The following is a 24213-nucleotide window of genomic DNA, read 5'->3' as shown; positions in this document are numbered from 1 at the left end:
AACAAGTGTATTCCGCGAAACGGCGTGATTAATACATGTGTTTATATATGTATATATAAATATAATAACGAATAGGCGAGTCTGTGGCGGAAGTGTGCAGGAACGTAAGACATTGCTACTTTATTAAATGAGTTCAAAATGGGATGCATTGGGTGGTTTACTACGTGTTTAACGAAACAAGGGAAAGGGTGCAGGCTAGCTGGTATAGATCCATGAAGAAGACCGAGAGACACGGACACAGAAGACGACAGACGTACACTCTTAAAAATGAACTTCACCGCATAGCACGCTCCTAGCCAACCATCATCTCGATTGATATAGTTATCTGCCCTGATTTGTTGAAAACGGGAGGAGTACGCCTTTTCTGTGACACTTATGCTGTTCATGATTGTCACAGAAAAGGCGTACGCCTCCCGTTTTCAACAAATCAGGGCAGATAACGATATCATTCGAGATGATGGTTGGCTAGGAATGTGCTATGCGGTGAAGTTCATTTTTAAGAGTGTAGGTTCTCAGACCTACGTGTTCTGACCTACGTTCTGAGAACCTACACTCTTAAAAATGAACTTCACCACATAGCACGCTCCGAGCCAACCATCACCCCGAATGACAACGTTCTCGCATTAGATTTGTTGAAAATGGGAGGAGGAGCCTATTTTGTGCCGTGCATAATGGGCACAAAATAGGCTCCTCCTCCCGTTTTCAACAAATCTAGGGCGAGAACGTTGTCATTCGGGGTGATGGTTGGCTAGGAGCGTGCTATGTGGTGAAGTTCATTTTTAAGAGTGTACGTGTGTCGTCTTCTGTGTCCGTGTCTCTCGGTCTTCTTCGTGGTTACTACATGTTTCTACGAGTTAAAAACCAACGTTTCGAAGGAGGCCTCTCCTTCATGGAGCCAGAGATCAATGATTGCTGCATCTAAATATTTTCTCTCTTTTTTGTCTTTGCATTAAACGTATCCCCACTCTCGCATTGGGGGTGAAGGAAAGACCCGTCTCCGAAGATGCGCAATGAACAAAATAAAGAAGAAAAAAAGGTGTTCCTTCACGAATTTTTTGCGGACGATCTATCGAACGGATTTTTGTAGCTTTTATAATGAAAAAGTTAACTATTGAAAGTTAATTAAGACATTGCCTTAGGAGTTTGCTAATGCCCTCCTAAGAAGTGACCTTCAGCATATGCTATATTGCAACTGATTTCATCTCGGAAAAAGTGATACATTGTGAAACATTCCTATCCATAAATTTGTTTAACGGTAGCCACTTTAAATCGTGAGTACCACGTCTGCTCAGGAGTTCTGTTTTCTACACAGACGCTTTCTTGTTCACATAAATATTTATCATCTAGTACACTGCGTAAATTACGAATTTCTGACATGAACAGCATCATCATCATTGTTAAATATGTTGCGGGAGACATAATGGTCTGGCCCCTTTAAGAGGAACACCGCTGGAAGTAACTCAGGTACATTTCACGAGTAACTTAACAGCAACTGAAATATCATTATGGTTACGGCAACTTTTCCCGTAACCACATTATTTTCGAGTCATGTATAACTGCAATTTCATTACCTCTTCTGAGAAGCCTCCTGCGAAACGTTTTACCGTGTACATTTCTTAACACTTTGTGCTTTTAGCAATTCGTTTAACCAACTACTAGCGTTTTACTTTCTTTTAAACTTGCCACCCCAGATTCACTTATCCGTTACTTTGTATGCGTTCACGGCCGTCTGGACTTCTTGCTTCACATTCTATATGAATATATATGTATATAAATTTGCGTTACACGGCATGGTTCTATACACACACATGCGTGCGCCCCTGTCACTTAAAATACAATGCTCGCTTAGGAGAGCGTATAATGTTGCTATGAAGCCGGCAACCTGCAACGCCACTTCGCAGACGTATATACGTTTATAATAATGTTAGACGTTTAATAATAATAATATAATAATAATAATTTATAATAATATATATATATAATATATATGTATATAATAATATAATAATAAATAATAAAGACGTTTAAGACGTATTTATTATTTGACAAACAATGCGCCAGTAAAGGAGGACATCGATTGCGCATTCACTTTTAGAGTAACTAGCATTAACTAAATAATTGTAGCGATAATAGTGTCACTGAAATTGCAATAATAAGAATAGCGAAACTATTTCCATTGTGGAGGGGGTGAACGTGAAACGGTAAAAGGGAACAACCGTTTATTTGGAACACTTCTTTAGGTTTCCGACTGAGAGCGAGTTATCATTCAACTTTTGATCACTACAATATATCCGCTCTTTTTCTTCTTGGTCATCTTATGGACAATCGCGGGAATTGCGAATGCTCTATTGCAAATGACTGTTGTATTGACTATACACTTCAATAGCATTTGGTTTGACAGTAATTTTATTTCAAATATATTCGTACGTGTACTGGGAAAAACTACGCCATTTACCTTATTCGGTCCTTTCCACCACCCCTCTAGAATGATTTCCTTTCCCTTTTTTCTTTTTTATGAACGCAAAATATATGTATCTCATCAATAAATCAATCAATCCTCAAGAAAAGAAGGCCAAACAGCGCAGACACTCCGCAACGTGACGTCTCAGGTTGCCAGACGAATAACTAAAGCGCAAATAAAGGTCAGCCTCATCAACTACGCACGTAGTATTTCGTTTGGAGTATTCAAGCTCGTTCACTTCTTTCTCGGATATTATGCTCGTGTGTTTCCTCCATATTTGGGCGTCGGCATGCTTATTACGGTAGCAGAAAGAAAAAAAAAAGTTGATAAGACTGTACAAAAAACCCCAATAATCATCCACAGATACATCTCAGATAAACACGCAGAACTTAAAGAAGTAGACAAAATAAATAAAAGGAATGGATGAATTAAACGCAGCTGATATGCTATACACGTCTCATGGTACTGAAGTGGTAGTGATGACCTGTTTGTATATCATGTATTGGAACATGGTAAATACCACATATAGATGTCATGCACTCATCACATACATACGACCATGTAACTTGCAAATAAAGTCTCACAACGAAATAATTGCAGAAGGAACAAACTATGAAGCCCTTTGATCGTCAATGGTGGACCCTGGAAGTTAGAGGTAACAACCAACAAGGAAGAGGTACATCGGCCCCCGTTGATCCCCGTTGCACGTGTGTACCCCCCAGCAAGACGTACCAACTCAAACACACATTCGGGTTTCAAAGACTCACGTAACGTCCTCTAGTGTTAAATGCCAAACGCACACACAGGAGCAACAACGCAACAGATCTTCCGATAAGGACAGGGGGAGGGAAGCAGTGTCCTTGGAGAACAAATCACGACTTTTAAGGACAGGTGCGAGTCGGTCTGGGGTTTGGCAGTGTTGTCCCTTTTTCATTCTTTTATTTTCATTATGCACTTCGAGCAAAGACAACTTCCAGGGCCTGTAGCGTCGACCTCTCGTGTGGCCTGAAACCCACATCGCTGCTGATTTTTTTTCTTTTCTTTTTTCTTTTTTTTTCATTCAGAGGGGAAATAATGAGGACACATGGTCTTGCAAACATGAGAACCAACCGACAAGACACGACAGGGGAATTTGTTGTCTGGAAAGAGACACTCCGATCTGTAACCGATCTTTGTTTGTTTGTGTAATAGATTTCGCAAACTGTATGTAATATTTGCGGTCTCCTACACCAGAACACGTCTGGCCGGAATGTCCTGCAGCAGCGTTTTCGGGCACGTTGTTCACGTGCCAACTAGCACCGTGCCAGAAGTCGTTGGCTACGCACCTTGTTTCAGTTTCGGTTTGATGGTTTCAGCGGTTAACATTATTTGTTTTTGTCTGTTTAACAAATTGCACAGTTCCCGGTCACATATTACTAGCATATCATCTTACGGCATCATTGTGTTTCTTTGTATCACGACATTATTCTTATTCGGGAATGTCTCTTGGTTTTTGTTTGTTTGTTTGTTTCTCTCTCTCTCTCTCTCTCATTTACAATACTAAGAACGAGAAGCCGATGTAATTCTGCTTATCTCACGTATGTGTATGTGTGTGTGTGTGCGTGTGTGTCAAAGACGATAAGCAAGATAAAATGCAAGAAAAATGCACGCCCGCTTTTTTGTATGTTGCTCTTCCAACTGTTCCCGCACTCAGTGCTAAGGTCAGGTACTCCGATCGGGAAATAGTCGAAATAGTCGTCCACCAGCATCACTATATCCTCGATCCCACTTTGCGTGGCATCTACGTGAAAAGTTGAGCTTGCCTTCCCGAGGCATATTTGGGGGTGGGGGGTGTGCACCTCGGGACTCTCAAATTTGCTTGCGTTATGTACAACATTGTAGAAGGGGGGCCAACCAATACCACACCATAGAGTATATCACCAGCACTGCGGCCCTCCCGTTTTTTAAGTTTTGTATCATACCTAACATGTTTTCGTTTTTACTCACTAAGATTATCTTCAATATAGAGTTGCAGGGATTGAGGGTAGATTAGAGACACGAGTCCGTCCCTCTTTCGGGAAGATTTCCCGAAACCAAATGTAGGGAGAATCCAACTATACTTTGTCACCCGGTCAGCATTCAGATTGCTTGGAAGAATGCGGAACTTGGCTTCGCTGGTAGACAGCAGCGCCACCGGAACTGTAGTCCTCGTAGACAAAAAATTGCTCCTTCACTTCCGGCTTGTTGATGCCCGGTTGCTGACCCCGCTCGGCGGACGACGACCGGGGCTTCCAGACGGGTGAGCCCGCCTGGTCACTGGAAGTGGCCGGCTGGTAAGACGTCGGCGGGTTGCTTGACTGAATGAGCCTGGCCGCACCGGACGCTTTGGGCGACTTTTCCGTCGTTGAAGACTTGTCCGACCTGTCTGACCTGTCCGAGTCTGGTGTGGGCGATTGTCGGTCCTCCGAGGCGCCCATGCCGTTCATGGAGTCTGTGACGGTCTTGCTCCGCGTAGCCCGGAAGTTACGGGGGTCGTCGTACGCCTCGACAGTGTCCCCCGCCGAGTGGCGTTGCTGGGAGGACTTGTTCCGCTTCTTGCCGCTCAGCGTACGAGACATAGAAGCGGTGCTGGCAGCACTGGAAGCAGCGGATGCTTCGCTGCCGCCGCCCAAGCGGCGCAGAGTGCCGGGTTTCTCGCGGACGGCCGGTTTGGTGGCCGGCACCGTCATGTTGCGCACGGACTCCCGGATGATCTGGCGGATGGTGCGCAGGAAGGCGTTCCGGAACTCGCTCGTGCTGAGGAAATTAAGAAGGGGGTGTATTGGATCGCTGGAGAAGGCCGCTTACCAGACCCTCACAAGAAGGGTACTTTCAACGCCACCTACATAGAGAAAGCCTGCTTACTCGTCGCCATGACGTAACAGCCAATGAGGATCGTCTTTTCAACGACCGGAGCCAATCACGAACGTGCTTTCAGCGATCGTGGACATGAAGGCGAACCATCGTCGTCATGCGAGTTGTGATTGAAAGTCCCCGCGTATACTAAATGGGAAAAACTTGGAAATAAAGCTCAAAAGGTACTAATCTTTCTCAAAACTGATTTTCGGGAAAGCGTCTCGCACTTTTGGTCTAAATATTTATAGGTCGTCTGCAGGTTCCAGGTGAGCTGCAACCATTTGCGGGCTTCTTGAATTCGCAGAACGGTGAATCCCAGTAGCGGACGAATTCTGACTCTTAATCGGAGGAGGGAGAGGAGGTTAACAAGCAAGCCTTCTCTGTATCTAGGTGGCGTTGGTGCTTCACGAAACAAGTGTTCATGATGCAGCATATTTTACGATGGAGTGGTAGGCCACCAAGGGCATTTCCCCCAAGCGCCTCCGATATTTGCCGTCGTTTTCTTTTTCTTTTTTTTTTCCTGGCAAAGACACACCTCACAAGATCCACTGCGTCATTTCGTCTCACCTAAAGTGCACTGTAAACACTGTTGCTATTCAGCGTTGCCCTTCAAACGGTCACTCTATCGCAACCTGAACGCAAAAGATGCCGAGGACGCGGCAGCAGTTGGCCATGCTTCGGTAGGACGCCGTAACGAACGCGTAAAATAAAAGATTGAAAAAAAAAAAAGCTGTAGTTTAACCGAAACAGAAGCGAGCAAATTAAACAGCCAAATAAGCAGGAAACAACAAAGCATAAAAGGAATCGTGTTTTATTTCGAGGTTCCCAAACGTACACTATAGCGGCACGTTTCGTTTCAGAAGACATTCCCTAATAAATGGGCCCGTGCAGACGCGGCATGAACGTGCACAAAGCTACGTTTCAACAAAGGACAATATAACTGAAGCTGAAAGAAAACAACACAGGGGATGTTCAACGAGCAAATCAACTAAATTTACCCCGAAAGCGATCACTGAGGCCGCTCTCCAAAACTACTGATCGCGTGATAAGGCCACAGGTTGCGAAGTGAAACAAGCAGCTGTACCATCGCTGTAACGTTACTAGTCCTGAAACGCCACCAGTAATGCGAGCGTGCTCAGTGCTGTACTCTGCCACTCTCTGACGTAATAGTGACTGCCCCTTAAAGAATAGGCCGTGCTCACCGGGTGAAGTCATACCCAACTACACATTATTGGCACAGCGAAGGAGAAATAATTAATCGAATGTGTTTATCTCACCTGTTAGACAGCTGATATACTTTTTCTGACCGCCTCTGTATCTGTGATTTGAGATGGATCAGCTCCCAGAGATAATGGGAGTCCGCGTCCTTTTGGCTGCTTGCACGCACTTGCACTTCCGTCACTGGGATAAGGACTTGGTACCGGATTATCTCCACTTCGGCTGAGTTGTTCTTGCTTGACCCGCCCTGAGGAACAAGCATCATTAGGGAGCTTTAGAAGAGGGTACCCAAGGGGCTTGGGCGGGGGGGGGGGGGCTTAGTGAAAACGAGGGTCATCATGCCCAGAACCCAATCCGTGCTTTTTCTTTTGTAACGCGCAGACTTTCTCGGCCTTATCTACAGATGGCATACTCTACGGTTGGACGACCTCGAAACTACTGAAAGACCCCAAAATGTCTCACCATTAGCTTCTTCTTCTGCCTAATCCGTTCTTTGCAGAGAAAAACTACAGCCGTCTTGAAGACAAAACACATGGCATGAAGCTCCAATCCTTTTTTGATCTTTCCCAGGAATTCGGAGATGTTGAGCCATTCCACGCCGCCGTAGTACAGCAGTTCACCGGGACTCAGGTCAACATGCTGAAAGCAGGGTTACTCATTACTGCCTCGTCGGCAACGTCGACCGTATAGCAGCCCCGCTCCTCGGGCACGCCGGCGGCTCTCTGTTACCTGTTTCGAAGACTTGACATGTTGCCTGAATAAGTGGTCAAATATTGCGCCGTATTCCTCGTGTATTCGCTGCATTTCGTTGATATGCTCGGCCACCCTCTCCATGCCTTTGAGAGCCTCTGGAATATTCACATTTGAAAAGTGAAAAAAAAAAAAAAAAATTGGTTTAGGTAGTCGCAAAGCCAGGATATATTCGGCACTTTTCGCTCTGTGGCACCTTGGACCACAGAACGAAATTTTTGTTTATGCAACAACAACATTCACATGACGCATATTGCATCGAAATGTACATGCATGCAAAGTCGAAACATTCCTGTGTAGAACTGTATTAACGCCCAGAAGAAGAATAGGCTCTGTTCAAAATATCCCGTACTGAGGCCCTTCCCTTAACATTTCCTAACCGCTTCACTGGATTTTCTGTATTCTATATCTCGATGTTCGTATGTCTCAGATACCAAGCGGATAAAAAGCTTGATAGCGCACAAGACCTCTTTCAGACGGGGCTGCATTTCCTTCCATAGCACCGCGTGCTCATGCACACGTGCTGGCTGTGTACCCCCTCCTCCCTTATATGCACCTTCAGTGCGCGCTACGCCCAAGACGTGTGGTACCAGGAGACACTGACCTGACAGATGGTAGTGCTCTTCGGTGATAGGATCTGTAAGGTGCTTGAGTTGTTGAAGTAACAAGGGATACTTGAGGATCCTCTGGATGGGTTTGATAAGATACGACTCCAGAGAAAAGCTGTGCTGCCCTTTCGGATTCCGCGTTTGAAGGAAGTCAGAAAGGGCTGTATTGCCTTCACCTTGGGGAAAGAGAAGGAATAGGTTGCATCGGCAAAGATAACAGCGGAAAAAAAAACGGAATTTTGATTATGTGTTAGCGCCGCGAAGCAACTGGTGTTATCGGCGGTGGGCTGATGTGGACAGAGGACGACAGGAAGGAAGTCCAGGACAGAGGGCGTCCTGGGCTTACTTCAGGGAGAACAGTGCGCCGACATGCGGCCAGAAAGTCCACAGAGTCCAGGCGCGATTCCCCAGCACATCTGGTAGGATTCGAACCACCACCTCTCAGTATTCACTATAACAATCGACGTACCACCAATGATCGAACGCCTTATCAACCCGTCTGTCACGCTGGTCCCTCAGAAAAGGATTTGATGCTCTTTGACAATCCTTAACTTATGCTCTATTCTACAGATGTGCCTAAGCAGCAAATTTTACAGACTGCGCAACGCCTTATATAGATGTCGCGAAGCTTGCCTGATAGCATTTAATGTCAGAGCGATAAGAAGTCCATGGTAAAGGATGCATAGGGCAGTATACAGGGTGTTTTCTCTAACGTGTTCAGAAATTATATTTAAAGCGAGCGATAAAAGAAAAGCAAGTGGTACTTTTCTGCTACTTGAGTAAGAAACAGTTACTGCTTCACTGGTAGCACCTGCTTCTTAGTCAAGGAGCTGAAAAGTAGCGCTCGCTTTAAATGAAATTTCTGGACACGTTAGAGCAAACACCCTGTGTACATCACAGGTAACAGGGAATTTACATTTGTGCGAGTATTTAAAAGCCTTCCACAAACAGAAGAATACTTACTGGGATGAAGTACTTTTTGAGCTTTGGAATGGCTAGCGCAGAAGGAGCTGTACAGTTTGAATTGGTCAGCATAGTACAGGAACGAGTTTCCCAGTGCGAAAAGAACATTCTGGAAAGAAAAATGGCAGAGGCTGGTTTATTACAGGCGGAAAGAAACACGCGGGAAGCTGTCGAATGCCTTGCGCAACAACCGACCAAGCTTACTTCAACAAGGTACGTCTTGTGTGGCTTTCTTCTCAGGCCGGAACTACACAAAGCGTACGCACCTTAGCGAGATGACACCTCGTCCCTTAAAGCAATTGTTTTTCCCAGTTAGGTAGTTAGTCCTATCTAATTAATTAATCGTGCGGAATGTTCGTTTTCTTTTTTCCTTTTTTTTTTTTGATGGCACAAGGGCAACGTTATTTTCATTGTTTACCTGTAGTTTCATTGTATACGTACGACTTTGTGTGTTTGACCGTTGTTTTGTAATCTAGGGTAAGTAGAGGCTCTCGGTAGAGCCCTGCGCGGATGAGGTTTTTGGCATCCGCATCCGACCCGCATCCGCACACACGTTATCCACATCCGATCCGCATCCGCACCATACACAACAGTTTACATCCGCATCCGATCCGCTGAGTAAAACGCACCATCCGCATCCGATCCGCAAAAATCCGCACGTTTCGAAAGACGCGTAAAGACCGCCGGAAGCATGTTGGTATAATTTCGGATGCCTCCATGCTGTCACGGAAGGGCTCAGTCATGACGACAAGCAAAGGTAAACCTTTCAACAAATGCGATATGGAGAGACTTCTGGAACGCGTGGAACGCTACCTCGTCGGCGCTCGCGCGGTTCGAGACGCCTGAATGCCTCCTCTCCCGTCTTGGCGCCGTGCATGGTCAAAGGTGAACCAGAGCATGCGCTCGCTGTCGGCTGTCGGCGCGCAATACAAATAAATTGCGGGTGGAAAAATGACAGCACGCGGTATATCCGCATCCGATCCGCTACCGATCCGCTGCCTTCGTATCCGCATCCGATCCGCATCCGACCTCGAGCCATCCGCATCCGATCCGCACACCGCAGAAAGTGCTAAATTTTCATCCGAATCCGCAAGTATATTGCGGATATCCGCTTCCATCCGCGGATGGTGCAGGGCTCTAGGTCTCGGTGTTTTATACTTTACTTCCATTCTCTACTCCTCATTGTGAGGGACTTGTTTCACTGAGAAGCTTGTTACATGTTGCAGATAGTTGGGGTAGATTGATTGGGGTAGTTGGGGTAGACGGATTTGACGTACCTTGAACTGGGCAGGATGATCGAAGCGGTGGAAGTCAGGTTCGGCAGCGATGGCGTCTTCGAGGCTCTGCAGGAACTGTCTCTGGAACTGAACGATCTCTTGGATGTTTCCAAAGAGGGCGCTGATCTCGGAGTTTGAGAGGAACGTCTCTTTTTTCATTGGTTCCAAGTAATTCTCCAACAGGTTGTTCAAGTGCTGAAGAAAGACACACAAAATCGGAGACACGACTTCAAACTTCCATGTCGTACATTAGGTACTGTGGGAACACAACGTGGGCAGTCCTTAACACACAAGGAACTTTCCGTAGACGTTAACGTTTGTTCTGCGTGACGTCCTCCTATGGGGTACTGGATTGTGGACAAGGACATCGAACACGCTAAAGAAGGAAACAGAACCCCGCTACCATGGAGGATGCCCTTACTGTATTCGGGAGCAGAGAAAAGCGTGGCGGAAGTGACGTGTGAATCAGGGACGCATTTGATCTCGTTTCGAGCCTTGTGACTATGAAGTTACCAGGGAAGGTCGCTGGGAGCGCACTAGTCATTTTGATATGCTACGGACGCAACTATATTCCAGAATACCGTAGGTGGGTGGACCTCAACCGGCGACTATAAGATGCAAACCGAAAAACACAAACGGCGGTCACATCACGCCCCCCCCCCCCCGGGCTTCGCCCTCATTTTTAGATCATTCTTTCCTCCATGGCTGTGACGGTCCAGTGTTGCCAGACAAACGTGATATGGCTCAGGCTCGAGTGTTTATCCCGTTGTGTGCTGTAAGCTCTTGTGTGGTGGGTATCGTGTTTTTTCGAGCCATGCATGAAACATTACAACAGAGACCACTCACGATTGAGGGTGCGTGTAAAAGAAATAACACGTTCAATGTGTTATATTGCAATTGGAAACAAACGACCAAAGACTCTCTCTCTTCTGGTGCATTACCCTAGTGCATTAACCTGGTGCGAAAGGGAACCCGACACTGACCCAGGTGATTATCTCGTAAATACCACTTCCGGAGACAACAAGTCAGCACCCGCGAGTACCTACATGTACCGTTGGGGACACGGCTGTCTAAAATCTCCAGCCCGTGGCCGAGCAGTCCCCTATCGGCGGTGTCGCGCACCAAGGAACTATACCATTACAGTCTCCGAGGTAAGGCCGCGCTGCGCACCCTCTCGGGAGACAGTACCATCGCATTCTCAGTGTCGTCTGCTAGGGAGAGCAGTTCAGCGCGGCCTTCCCTCGGGGAGGGTATTGGTACGGTTCCTTCGTGCGCGACATCGCCGATAGGGGATCGCTCCGCCCAGGACTGGAGATTTTAGACAATGGTGTCCCCAATAGTACGTATGAGTGCATGAGTGCCGATGAGTTTAGTGAAATCTCACGAGTGCTTATGGGTGTGGTGGGTTCCTGTGGTCGCTGATCAACGCGCAGTGTCTACAGTCTCGTGCATCAACGAATTGTAGCAATTTAAAAAAAGACATTATTATCTAAAAGAAATCATTCTATCTCTTACCGTACAATTCTGAATTCAGCATTATCAAATACTTTAGGTCCGCATTCTTATACGATTCCCGACTTGACTCTCCACGCGAGCTGCTCCCTGAGACCGGGTTTTTGCTTCGGACCGATCAGCTTTGTAGAGTCGGTGTTTCATTGAAATCCAATGGCTCTGGCAATGGAAGAGTGCTTACTTATGACTCCCTTCACTGGAGTCGAGTCAAGGATCGTTTCAGAATGCGGTCGTTACTATCCAACATATCAAGAAGTAAAACGTCCATTTCGTGCTTTAAGAGCTCACTGCATCAACAATTAGTCTAAGAGGTTTACATAAACTCAGCGATATATGTGTATCCATGGGAGCGTCGGCGAGTAAAGCCAGGTTTATTAGTAAATGATGAGCTTCCTCCGGACACGGAATTAATAAAGCGTTAACAGGCAGTGAGTCGAAGAAGTCAGGAAGTGTATAATATAGGAGCCAGCGAAAAACAAAAACAAACTGAAAGCCATTTCAACAGCAAGTGCAATGAAGCCATGCAATGCCATTCGGTGAACCACAACGGAAAGATACGTTGGAAAACAGAGGATAGCACAGTCACAAAAAACGGTGCCATGCGTAGCGATACCACTAGTAGAAATAGAAAATTCCACTGGTCATTAAAGTGCAGAAACGGTTATTCGCCTGCGTTCAATGGTCACTGATTTATTTCAATCATCATTGCCCACCGCGGTCATCATTGACCGCACACCCTGTGCGGCAGGGGCATTGCGCGGGCCATTTAAGTGTAAGGTACTGCAAGTGTTTGTCGTCGCCTCTCTCGATATCGTTTTTCCACTGGCATTCTAAACCGCAAACCAAAATGACTGCCGGGGAATCTCACAGGGATTTCCTGCGACCGCCATCTTTCTAAGTACCTTGCACCGCTTGTCGCGAAACGACCATCACGTAACTTTGTTGATGTTGGCGAACGATAGATGCTAGCGAATGATTGAATTGAATGGTTGGATGATTGAATTCGTCACGCGACAAATTCACACCACACGTGGTAGGGCACGCACTCGATCCCCTAGAAGCGCTTGACGATGGCGTTTATGTATAGGCTCTCTGCGCTGTTTCGAAACGGATTTGGTTTTCTATTTTCCGTCGACGCTAGGCGCCACCTATCATGTTCGGCCGGAAGAATCTACAAGATTTTCCTATAATGAACTCCCACCGGCTCACTACATTGCACACTATACACTTCTTCCCTTCGGGCCCTCTATCTTTTATGATTTGAGTCATGTACTTAATCTTGTATATTTCCAAAAAATTCAATTCAATTCATAGAGCAGAAACAAGGCGCAGGCTATCATGGAGGAATACCCTGAGTCATGGAACGAATAAGACGACGGCACAACACAACACAAGTTCTCAGACACAGGAAATGTTGCAAATGAAATTTTGCAGTATCTGAAAACTTGCGTTGTGTCGACGTCGTCTTCTTCGTTCAGTGTCCCAGGGTGTTCTTCCATCATCACACTACACTGCGCTGCACAAAAGGGACCAGAGGAATGATGTGAGGTATGCGATGCATGCAGTGGGAATAGAAGACCAGCTTATAACCTCATCATTCTAATATTTCTCTGTAAGAATGCGTTTGAAGGTGAGTTAAAAGATATTGTCATATCTGCTAAATCTACGCCGATTTATCGACTACGGGTATGTGATAAAGGCTTAATTGAAATTCTAGGATGTTCCAGTTTACTGTTTAGATTGCAGTTCATTGTACTTGTCGGCCTTTCCGAAACTTGCGAGTGCGTGTTGAGGTTGTGGACCTTGTTCATGCACTACTGCAATAATTTCTGTAATTTCTTACACATTACATTTCTTGTATTTCTCATACGAAATCCTAATCGTACACCCAGATATTCTGACGTGCACAACATTCTCCGCATTTCTCGGGGCTAACAGCGTGCTGCAAATCGCATTTCACACAACAGTCAAGCTTCAAGATATGGAAGAATCTGCGATAACTTGATCCGTGGCCTCAGAATGTAGTTGACATCTGATATCGCTACTACTGCATTTCATATTTAATCGTGCGCAAGAAAATCGACTTTTCTTGTTTCGATGTTTTCGGTTCACACGAATTTCGCAGACGTGAGCTCCGCTTTTAACTTATTTCTGAATCTCGTTCCAGATGTCACTCTTTAAAATTGCATTAATCAACAGCTTAAACGTTCTTACAACGTACGGCACTGAAACCCAGTCAAATGGTAAGCCCTGTAATGGGCGCCAAGTCAGTATTGTATCAGAGACTGTTTTAGAGGGAAGGTTGCCATAAACAAGTCGTCTATAGTCGTTTGCAACATAGAGTCTCCAGTGGCAAGCATGACAACGCTTCACGGTGATTGACGAAATGCTGCAAGGGCAACGCTCATCTGCCGCAGCGGGAGTAAGGGGAAAAAATCCAGGTTATAGTTGTTTTAAGGCTAAGACAGCCTTAAAGAGCCATCCCAGGTTATCCCAGATAAACGTAAAAGACGGTGCTTTGCACACATGCGAACTTTCATAGCGAAGAGGGTAATAGTTAGCGGAGGAAATGGGGCACCGCGAATACCGAAACTGATGCGGTGGAAGTGGTGACGATGGTGATGGTGCTACAGCTTGCCGTATCCGCCGCGCTCAGGTGGGCAACGTCACAACTATCGTAGAGGGGATCCAGCGTCCTGGGCCGCCTTTGCAGGGAACGGCGCCGACATTTGTCTTAAAGCGTCCGAGGTAAGGCTCTGACATCACAGCCCTTGCTGTCGCCAGTGAAGCAACCCACGAGAAGTCACGTGCTTATACAGTTGCCAATGAGAATGGCCGAAGGCTCTGTGACGTCGTTGCGCTTTGCTCGGGAGCTTGTTCGAAGGCTTGCATCTCGCTAAGCGCGACACGTAGAAGAAAAATTCTTTTTCCTCAGTATTCCTCAGTTTACCTCATTATAGCGCAGTATAATGCGTCCATGATGTTCAACGAGATGCAGAAGTACGAACAGCCAACGATTTCGATTAATACGCTTTTTTTTTAACCAATGTACTCACGTTGCTAAGATGATCTACAGGAAGGATACACCATTGACTAGCTGGTGACAACAACGGCCAAACGGTTCGAATACAGAGTTTCTTCCTGTTATCTCCTTGTTCCGTGGCTCTCGTTTTCCGTCCTTCGCTAAGCCTTCGCGTTCGCTTCGAACGTTCCGCAAGAGCGTCATCGCCCGCTAATTTAGAAGTCAGTCTAAAGATGAACACAGACTAGACTGACCGCAACAATACGCTTACTCATCAGAAGGCGATTTTGTTGCTTGTCGTGTATGGCGAATTCCGCTGGTCCTTTTCGTGCAGCGCAGGGAGTGTAGCGTGCCGGTGCACTTAAGGGGGCGCTAAAGGGTTAAAATTTCTGTTCGCGATATGCAAGATTCCGTCGTCGTGACAATAATGAAAAAAAAAAAAAAACAGGAACGAGATTCGCCCTTTGCGCCGTTTGTAATGAAAACGTGAACAAAGGTGCCAATGGACCATTTCCATATTCGCGTCGCCCCTGGCGGCGGAATGTCGAACGTCGTGACTTTCCCCCCAATAAACCCGGTGACGCTCTTCGGACTGGCACATCGCGTGGGAAAATAGTAAGAAAAGATTGGAAGAAGAATGCGGAAAGAGTGAAAGCGCATTGTACTCATTACCAGACCTCAAACGCCCGCGTAGCCTTGAAACCGATTATCTCCCCCCAATGAAGATGACAGTCACCCGCAGGTGGCTGCGCATGCCCATACGCTTACTCGGAAAAGGTCCATAGCGATGTTTTCCACTCAAAGATGGCAGACGCAAGGGTTGGGCATGCGCATACGCGTTGTCGGAAATGGTCCATTTGGAGGTTCCCCTTTCCTTCTTCCAAATCCGCACGAAACCTTCGAGGGTACGTCTTCCCCAGCGCATCCAATGGACCTTTTTCGACAACGCGCATGCGCATGCCCAGCCCCTGTGTCCGCCATCTTTGAGTGGAAAACATCGCTATGGACCCACCTGCGGGCGACTGTCATGTTCATTGTGGGGAGATAATAGGTTTCAAGGTTACAAAGACAAAAGGTTACAAAAAGACAAAAAATTCAGTCTCTAGTGAGACAATTCTTGAGAAAAAACAAAAAAAAACGTACGTTTTCTTCATTGGCAGATAGGACATTTCGTCGTATCCATCAGGCGTTTTGACGTTAAACATTACACACACCTCACAATCAGCGCGCATTCTTCCTGGATTACACTGAGAGCGTTTTCGAAATAATAAGCCTTGAGCACAGAATAATATACCTGCTTCCAGTGCCCAATGAGACTCACAAACACCAACCCTTTTAGGGCACCTTTAAGAGCAAGCGGAACGACCAATGACGCGAGGCACGTTGCACTGCAGCGACCAGAGTAACATGCACGCTCAAGCCAGTGTAAGATTTTCTGCACTAGAACAACCAGTGGAATTCACCAGGGAGCACACGGTCCTTCAAAATACCGGCTGCTCTCGCTTACACGGAGCGATAAATGCAACCGGCGCAGCCTGAGCGGCGAAGTGTGTTTACACCGCGCGTTATTGGTCAGACGGTACCGTGACGTCTACTGAGGTCACCTTTGCTCGAGGTGAGTCAGCGTACGAATACTGCAGTTCTTCCCGACGTACACACATGCGGGAGTTATGTTGCAAACGACTGGAAGTGCCTTACGTCTACTTTCCCGCAAAGCACGGAGTGCGTTCTAGTGTACGCGAGCTCTTTCATTCTTTCACTTTTACAGTAGTCATGCATGCAGTTCCACTCACCTGGCTCACTTCATTAGAACTAGGCGGTTTCCTCTGAAAAGAAGTTTCGAAAATGATGTTTGCTTCTTTTTTTTTACCCCATTAAACGGTACACACAACATTTGAAAAGTTAAGCCCGTATGTGAGTGCGTAAACCAAGGCTTAAGCGAACGTCTTAAGCGAGGTTTAAGCCGGGTTAAGCCAAGACACAAAACTGCCTTTTCGGGGGGGGTGACACTTCGTTTGAGAGCTGCATTCGCGTGGCAGTTACACATTCAAGACTATGGTCGTCATAATGTTGAAACCGGATTGGATTGGATAATGTCGGATTGGATTGGATTGGATTGGAAATAGCGTTGAAAGATGTTCAAGCAAGCGCGTCGTTGATGATGCACCTGGTGCGAGATTGGGGGCTGCAATCAATGAAGCACGTGGAATTCTACGGGGCAAAAAAAAATGAATCAGGGGAGGAATTCTGCCATGCAATCTAATGAGGTTGGATGCAGTGTTCTTCACTGCGTTCGCATGTTTGACCTAATCGAAGCGTTCTTCACTGCGTTCGCATGTTTGACCTAATCGAATGCTTGCAAGATAAATGTGTCGTCAATCACATTTGCAAACAATTATCGGCATTTATTCGGGAGCGGCACGTTTATTAGGCACACTTGTTCTATATACACTGAAAAACACTGCATGGTCATGCATTGTCACCAAATGTCTGAAGTGCAAGTCATTCCTGCGTAGTTCAGTCATTGAAACGTTCGGTTCAATTGACCTCTACCCGAGAGACGTCATCATGACGTTGGTAGACACACTGAAAACGAAACAAATCGGAAAGGGAAAGCTATGGGTTCCACGAATGGACACTTCTTCGATGCCTCCCATTGAAAGAAAAGTAGGACCGAAGGTTGTGTCCCTCTCAGGGACCATCGTAATCCCCTCAAGACCGTGGCTTTCGGGCGCGACCTTGTTCGTCTCTAGCTTCGAACGTAGTTCAAGTCTACCAAATTGGTGGCGCTGTGGAACACCATGACGTCATTTGTTTGCAAACAGGGAGAAATGTATTTGCAGCCATCAAATGTATTTTATTTTATTTTTTGACGCAGAAAGAAGTAGTTTTATTGCAGTACCAGAAGCAAAGTGGACTGCTGACTGTGACGCGTACTTTCTCTTCCAATACATTGTACAAGTACACAGGGACAAAAGGAAGGTCTCTTTCCCGTTCGTCAGCATCCGGTTTTCACTCTGTCGAACAAGGGAACGGAGACACGAGTTGCTAATCATGTTCTGGAAATTCTCCGGGCAGCCTTGGGTCGCATTTACCTTGGTCGCGCGGGGTCTATGATGTCTGCAAAGGTGTGTCTGCTAATCATTCGACAATCAACGACTACCGCTTCTGTCTGTCAATTTTGGTTCTGATTTGTCCTCTCTCCCTGTCCCCCTCCCCCCACGCTCTCTCTCTCTCTCTCGTTCCTATGCAAGAGCGTCAAATTTGCTTCGTCATATCCAGACGAAACTGTTCCTACGGAATGACTTGACCTCCACGACAGCCATTGAAATATGTAGCAGTAAAAACTTTCGCAAGCCAAAACCACGTGTGACAGAAACGAAGAAAGAAAGAAAAACTGATGCAATAATCTGAAAAAAAAAAGCGCATCCAAAAATAAAAACAAAAGCAAACAAAATGGCAGTGTAAAGCATGAGCATGTCATTCAGAATGTTCAAAATTAATATAATATATGTGAAGAAAAAAAAAGCAATCTGGAGAAAATTTACCTTTCGCAATGCAGCCACATACCACTCAACCAGCTCGCTCATATGCTGCGTTCAATGTAAAAATGAATGCATTCCGTCACAAGGTTTCATGTATCTCAAATGATCGCTTGACAGTGACACAAAAATGGGCACCAGAAGAACTGCCACAAAAAAAAACTTGCGGCAGGGAGCAAAAAAAGGAGCGGGCGCGGCACTTCAAAAGTGCCGAGTGTCACATAAAAATGTGGTCTCGAAGTTCTGTAGTGATATTTGATGACGTACTGTAGACGTTCGATCGCGTTGTGGATATTTCGTTTCTAATTATCGAAAAGCAAGCTGGACAGTGTATCGAAACCACGAGCGCATAGGGCGGCTATGTAACCCCACGTTATGTTTGTGCGAATACCGATGCGAAAGTACCATACTGCATAAGGGTGGAAGCGCATCTGCATATTTCGTTTGTGCACATTTAGTATTGCGAGTTGGAGCGCTGCTTCGACGGGCTCAAAAGTGGGCCACTCAAACGCTCAGCAGGGCAATATAGAGGGTGTCTTTTCTTTTTTTTTTCTATACAGATTTTTCATTAAAAAACTATAAGGGCTATAGACATCCTGTTCTCACTTCTATCATCTCTGGGCCGGCGGACGTTCTTGGCCATCTGTTGCTCAACCGTCGTATGACTAATTACCTAAAAATCGGTAATTAACTTCGTAATTATAAAAGTTACGGAGCTGTCCCAATGAGAACATCTGTTCGTTTCGGTCACCTGATATCGTAGTCGTTTTCAGAACAAAAATCCGTTCGGTAGATCGTCCGCAAAAAATTCATGAAGGAACACCATTTCTTTCTCTATTTTGTTCGTTGCGCATATTCGGAGACGCGTCTTTCCTTCACCCCCAATGTGAGAGGGTGAAAGAGCACACTGTCGCCTCTTGCATCCTGGAAAAAGATTAAAAGAAAAAAGAAAATGCAACCCTGGATAAGGGCAGTTCCGATAGCGTCACCCGATACGTGTGTTTTTGTTTTGTTTCCGCAAGTTAAAGCTCATCTTTGACGCATGAGGCGGCACTGTGCTCCTTCACCCTTTCACTTGGGGGTGAAGGGAAGACGCGTCTCCGAATATGCGCAACGAACAAAATAAAGAAAAAATCATGTCCCTTCACGAATTTTTTGCGGACGATCTACCGAACGGATTTTTGTTCTGAAAACGGCTACGACATCAGGTGACCGAAAGGAACAGATGCACTCATTGGGACAACTTCGTAGCTTTTATGATTAAAAAGTTCACTAACGATTTTCAGGTAATTATTCATTCGATGGTTGAGCAACAGATGGCCAAGAACTTCCGCCGGTCCAGAGATGATAGAAGCGAAAACAGGACGTCTATAGCCCTTATAGTTTCTTTATGAAAAATATGTATCGAAGAAAAAAGACACCCTGTACATAGAAGATACTAGTGCATAAGTCAAGCGCTTATATTGACAAAACACCCGTAATTCCTCCTATCTGCTCAACCTTTCGTACCCAAGTAAGACAATGTAATGAAAGCACCACTCGTGTGCTCCCATATTGCGGGAGCAAAGTACCTGCCTACAGCACCCCTGTGCTGGAACTTTTGTGCCCGAACAGGACTATGCAAGCTAATGAAGGTATCCGTCCATACATGTACAGCTTGGGACAAAAGTTTACGGAACACGGCATTGGCGTATTTCTTCATGGGAGCGGCCCCCTGCTACATATCAAGAAGATATCAAATAAGAAACGGGTGTCCGGCTATTTTGTCCATCTCTCAATGAGTGCGTCCACCTCTGTTTTCTGCTAGGGTGTCGCTCAAATGGAGAAATGTGACAACCCCGTGTTCCGTAAACTTTTGTCCCAAGCTGTACCACACGGGTACTTCCATACCGATTTTCGTCCGGCCAGTTCTGCGAGCTGACACCTATCAACCAGGCCTATGCACTTGAACTTTCTGCGCACACTGTGCTCCATTTTCTTTTGTCCTTTGAAAGCTGTCAGTCATTTTGGGTATTGCCACGTAGGCGAAAGGGATGATATTTTTTCGTTAAACAAAAAAGGAGCTGGAACTACTAAATGCCTGTAGAGTCCGTCAGTTGTAGTTCATGCTGCAGTACAGCGCGCCCTTCAATGCACGAACAGCAAAAAAAAAAACAACAACAAAAAACAGTACAGTATGCAGGAGCTCCGGGATGTGCTCCGTGACGTCGACACATCTGATTCTTACTAAAGGAGTTCCTTATGTGTGCGGTGCTTAATAAGCGCTATGTAGAATCTTGTCCCTAGGAAGTCGCCTCAAAGCATTGACGGTAAGGATGACGCATGTTCATGGGATGTCGCTGTGCACAAACAAAACCGAAGCACTGCGCCGAAGATTTCTAAGCTTGTAGCCAAAGCAAACAGAAAACGGCGTCTTTTCTCATGAAAGGTGAATTTCGTAGCGTGTGGGCACAGAATCATGTGAAAATGTTTCGTGCTTCCATGCAGTGTACGAGGATGAACCATCGCTTTATGCAAACGCCACCCGATCGAGCTACTTAGCATTAGCAAGTTTTACTAAGAACGACCTTCGCTTTTCCAAAATGTTCCTTGGCTACATCTGCAAACGTTCAAAACGCTTCACTTCAGGTCACGTCAACTTGACTGAATTTTTCAGTAAGTAGCTACTCTTCACATTTACAACGTGTGTATTCGTACGGTACACCAGCTCCACATATAACCATTGAAACGTCGGAGGAAACCCTACCCTACCCTACCATGCCCTACCCTACCCTACCCTACCTTACCTTACCTTAGCCAGGCTGACCTCGTTCGACATCCTGCGCTGTCATTTCTGTCATTTAAAGGTGTGCACCGCCTAATACAATTTAACGGCATCCATTATGCAACTTTCAACTTCAACTTTCCTACAAAGAGGAAACATACGAAGTGCGATCAAGAAGTTCCGAGGCCTGTTCTGTAGCACAATGAGAGATGGCTCCAGTGGGACGAGCACACAGTAGTTGATGTCAATTACCTTTGTTTGTTCTCATGCCGAGTGGCATCCGTTTTTGAATATCGGTTGCCATGCTACACACGTTTTTTGTGACAACATGCACACGAGCCGTTGCGATTTCAGTAACGACAGCAAACCGAGAGCAAACATCAGATTCTGTGTCAAGCTCGGCAAACCTGCAACGGAGACATACGAGATGGCTTATGGCAATGAGATGTGAGTGTTGTTTTGAGTGGCACTCGGGCTTCAAGAGAGGCAGAACATCATTGGAATACGAGGAGGGGCCAGGGAGGCCATGTACGAGCACAACCCCTGGAAACGTTGCTGGTGGTAGGGGGGTGGTGATGGGTGATAGGGTGGTGGTGATGGTGAAAGGGATCACTGTTGTCGGCCTCACAGGGGTGGGCAACGTCACGTGATAAGGGGGCTTGTGGATGAGGACCGTAGAAAAACCATTCAGGACATTGATGACACCGTCGATGTGTCATATGGCACAGTGCAGGGGATACTCACACATCTCTTTTAGGGATACGCCCGCATTGCACCAAAACTTGTGCCGCGGATCCTGACCACCGAACAGAAACTGGCATTAGAAACTCGCCAGTTTTTGGGTCGCACCAGAATAATCGCCATTGCTCACCTGCCTTTCTCGCCGGATTTGGCCCCCTGCGAGTTCTTCGTCTTCCCAACGATGAAGCTTAGACTGAATGGTTGCCATTTCGAAACCATGAACGAGCTCAAGTGTGAATCGCAGAAGGTCATGGACATGATGCGAGAACGGGGCTTCCGAATAGCCCTCCGAAAGTGGGAAAAGCGCTTGGAGCTGTGTATCGGTGCACGAGAAGACCTCTTTGAGGGTGGTAATAGCCAAACTTCAACAAAGTAGGCATTTGCCTTCATGTGTGTCTAGTCTCGGAACTTTTTGATACCACCTCGTACCTGACACGACCTTATTAGCACACTCGCACTGGAGCACCCCAGTGGTATCGATGGGGAATTTACGTTAACTTCCTGGAGGTCTGCCGTTTCCTAGACTTATTCTTTCGCACCGTCAACGTCAATTGCTCGATGTGGTTTGCACTGATAACTCCAGTGGTAAGAGCATTATGCAATAGACGGTTCGTCGAAGGTGGGATAGTGAGAGAAGCAGTTATGGACTGTTTATGGCCGTCGTCAGACTAACTCAAAACCCGCAACAGCATGACGCGAGCAGATTTAGCGCATAGCCGCGAAGCGTTGGACGCTGGATTTCACCCTGGTTACCGACTCGTACGCGCCGTCCCAAGACGCGGTTCCTCGTGTTCACTTGGGCGGTCATCTCGACGACAACCGTTTTGCGGTGCGCACTCGCTAGACCGGTGCGTCCCAGTGCTACAAACGTCTGAGCCAATTAAGTCTGAAGGGCACTGTACGAACGTTACTTCCCAGCATGGCGTTCCAACGATATATTGGAGATGACCCTTAGAGTCCTTCCATCGTGCAAAACATTGAGCCTAAGCACTCTATAACCGAGACACCCTCTTTCTACATACTACTGGAGTGTCATTAGGCGCCCTTACCTTAACATACGTCCTCTCCGTGTCAACCAGTTCCAGGATAACCTTTCGGAGCTTCTCAACGTCAGACATGTGCTTGGAGACCGCGGCAGCCGCCTGTGCAGCTGAGGCCCCAGGAGCGGGTACGTAGGACGGCGTTGTGTTACTGCTGGGCAGTGGAGAGCCCACCACCCCGGACACCACGCCGCTCACCACGGAGCCCGTCAGACCCACGGGTACGCCCCCGCTCAGACTGGACCGCCGCCTCTCCACGGGAACGCGGCAGTACTCGGTCACCTGCTCCGCTGTCTGCACATTGAGAAGAAACGACACTGCGACCGATGTTCCCGTCGTAGCGCTACCTTTGCATGTGTACATTGGATGGAACACACCATTCATAGTCTACATTATCTGGAGTATATGAACTCCGGAACTCCTGAACTCCTAATCGTCTCCTGTGCTGCGACAGCGACAGTATGTTTTCGGTCGTTAGCCGTGGCAAATGTCAGTATTGTGACTTGAGCTTTTTAGCTGCGACACACCATCTCTTGCGTGCCCCGTATACGCAACGATATAATGACTGGATGCTTGGGATGTTCGATGACGTACATGAATGCGACTTTCAGAACACATATCATAAAGTGGAGAGACACAGACGACATCTGTGAGCGCGAAAAGAAAACAATAAGGTAAAGGTCTCGTGCAGCTGATGTCAATTTTCAAGCCGGTGTCAAGGGCAGCGTGCCGGAGTGATCCCTAAATCGTTAATATCCAAAACCTCGTGATGTTCCTTTTAAATGAAAAGGCATTCTCAAATGCATGTTGGAGATGTGTAACGGTATGCCTTCCTTTAACACTAGCAGCACGTAGCGACAGTGGCAAAACGCTGCAAATACTTGAACGGGACTGTACAGACAGGAAGACAGGGAGGTAAGGATATAGAAAGAGGCTCACTTTTTTACACGAGTCTTCGATGACCTTGAGCAGACTTTCAATCTGTTCGCACGAAAGGGAAGACGGCTCCGGAGGAGGGACTGGGGATGGTGTCGGTCGTCCAGACGTGTCTGGAGAACGCTCTTGAGATCCTACGAGCCACAACGAACAAAAGGTGACTTCTGCATTTCTCTCCGCCACTAACATACTCTCATCCGCTATGCGAACTGTGTTAACGCCTTCTAGATAAAACAAGGGCTGACGCCAAGGCCGAACATGACGTCGTCCTCAGGAGTCGCTCCAATCCAGGTTCCGTGGACAGAGGACAGTGGAATACAGCTCTAATCTCAAAGACCTTTGATCAGTCAGACAAGATCAGTCAACGGCTCCCGACTGTCACACTTAGCCAACAGCCTTTGTATGTTTGAAATCGTTTACGATGATTGGCTGTGGCAGAGGATACCGCGGACCAATATGGCCACGTAATGTAAAGAAGGCCTTCGGTTGCAGCAATGGCTGCTCA

At 46.6% G+C, this 24213-nt stretch overlaps 1 protein-coding gene across 1 annotated transcript in view; it reads right to left on the bottom strand.

The window, feature by feature from the left end:
- Positions 1 to 782: 782 nt before the first annotated feature.
- The window catches only part of LOC135387858 (protein still life, isoform SIF type 1-like), a 166889-nt gene continuing 143458 nt past the window's right edge, over positions 783 to 24213 (bottom strand). Inside the window, exons 22-32 of the mRNA XM_064617029.1 lie at positions 23712 to 23842; positions 22782 to 23066; positions 18234 to 18278; positions 16479 to 16511; positions 10152 to 10346; positions 8875 to 8983; positions 7908 to 8087; positions 7283 to 7401; positions 7016 to 7192; positions 6613 to 6800; positions 783 to 5236 (exon numbers count right to left, since the gene is read on the bottom strand). Coding sequence (XP_064473099.1) covers positions 4573 to 5236; positions 6613 to 6800; positions 7016 to 7192; positions 7283 to 7401; positions 7908 to 8087; positions 8875 to 8983; positions 10152 to 10346; positions 16479 to 16511; positions 18234 to 18278; positions 22782 to 23066; positions 23712 to 23842 — 2126 coding nt within the window. The 3' untranslated portion in view covers positions 783 to 4572. The remainder of the gene's footprint in view (positions 5237 to 6612; positions 6801 to 7015; positions 7193 to 7282; positions 7402 to 7907; positions 8088 to 8874; positions 8984 to 10151; positions 10347 to 16478; positions 16512 to 18233; positions 18279 to 22781; positions 23067 to 23711; positions 23843 to 24213) is intronic.

This window comes from Ornithodoros turicata, chromosome 3, assembly GCF_037126465.1.
Source record: "Ornithodoros turicata isolate Travis chromosome 3, ASM3712646v1, whole genome shotgun sequence".
NCBI classification, from domain to species: domain Eukaryota; kingdom Metazoa; phylum Arthropoda; class Arachnida; order Ixodida; family Argasidae; genus Ornithodoros; species Ornithodoros turicata.
The sequence above is the reverse complement of the archived record's forward strand: the minus strand, read 5'-3'. Positions and strand labels throughout refer to the sequence as shown.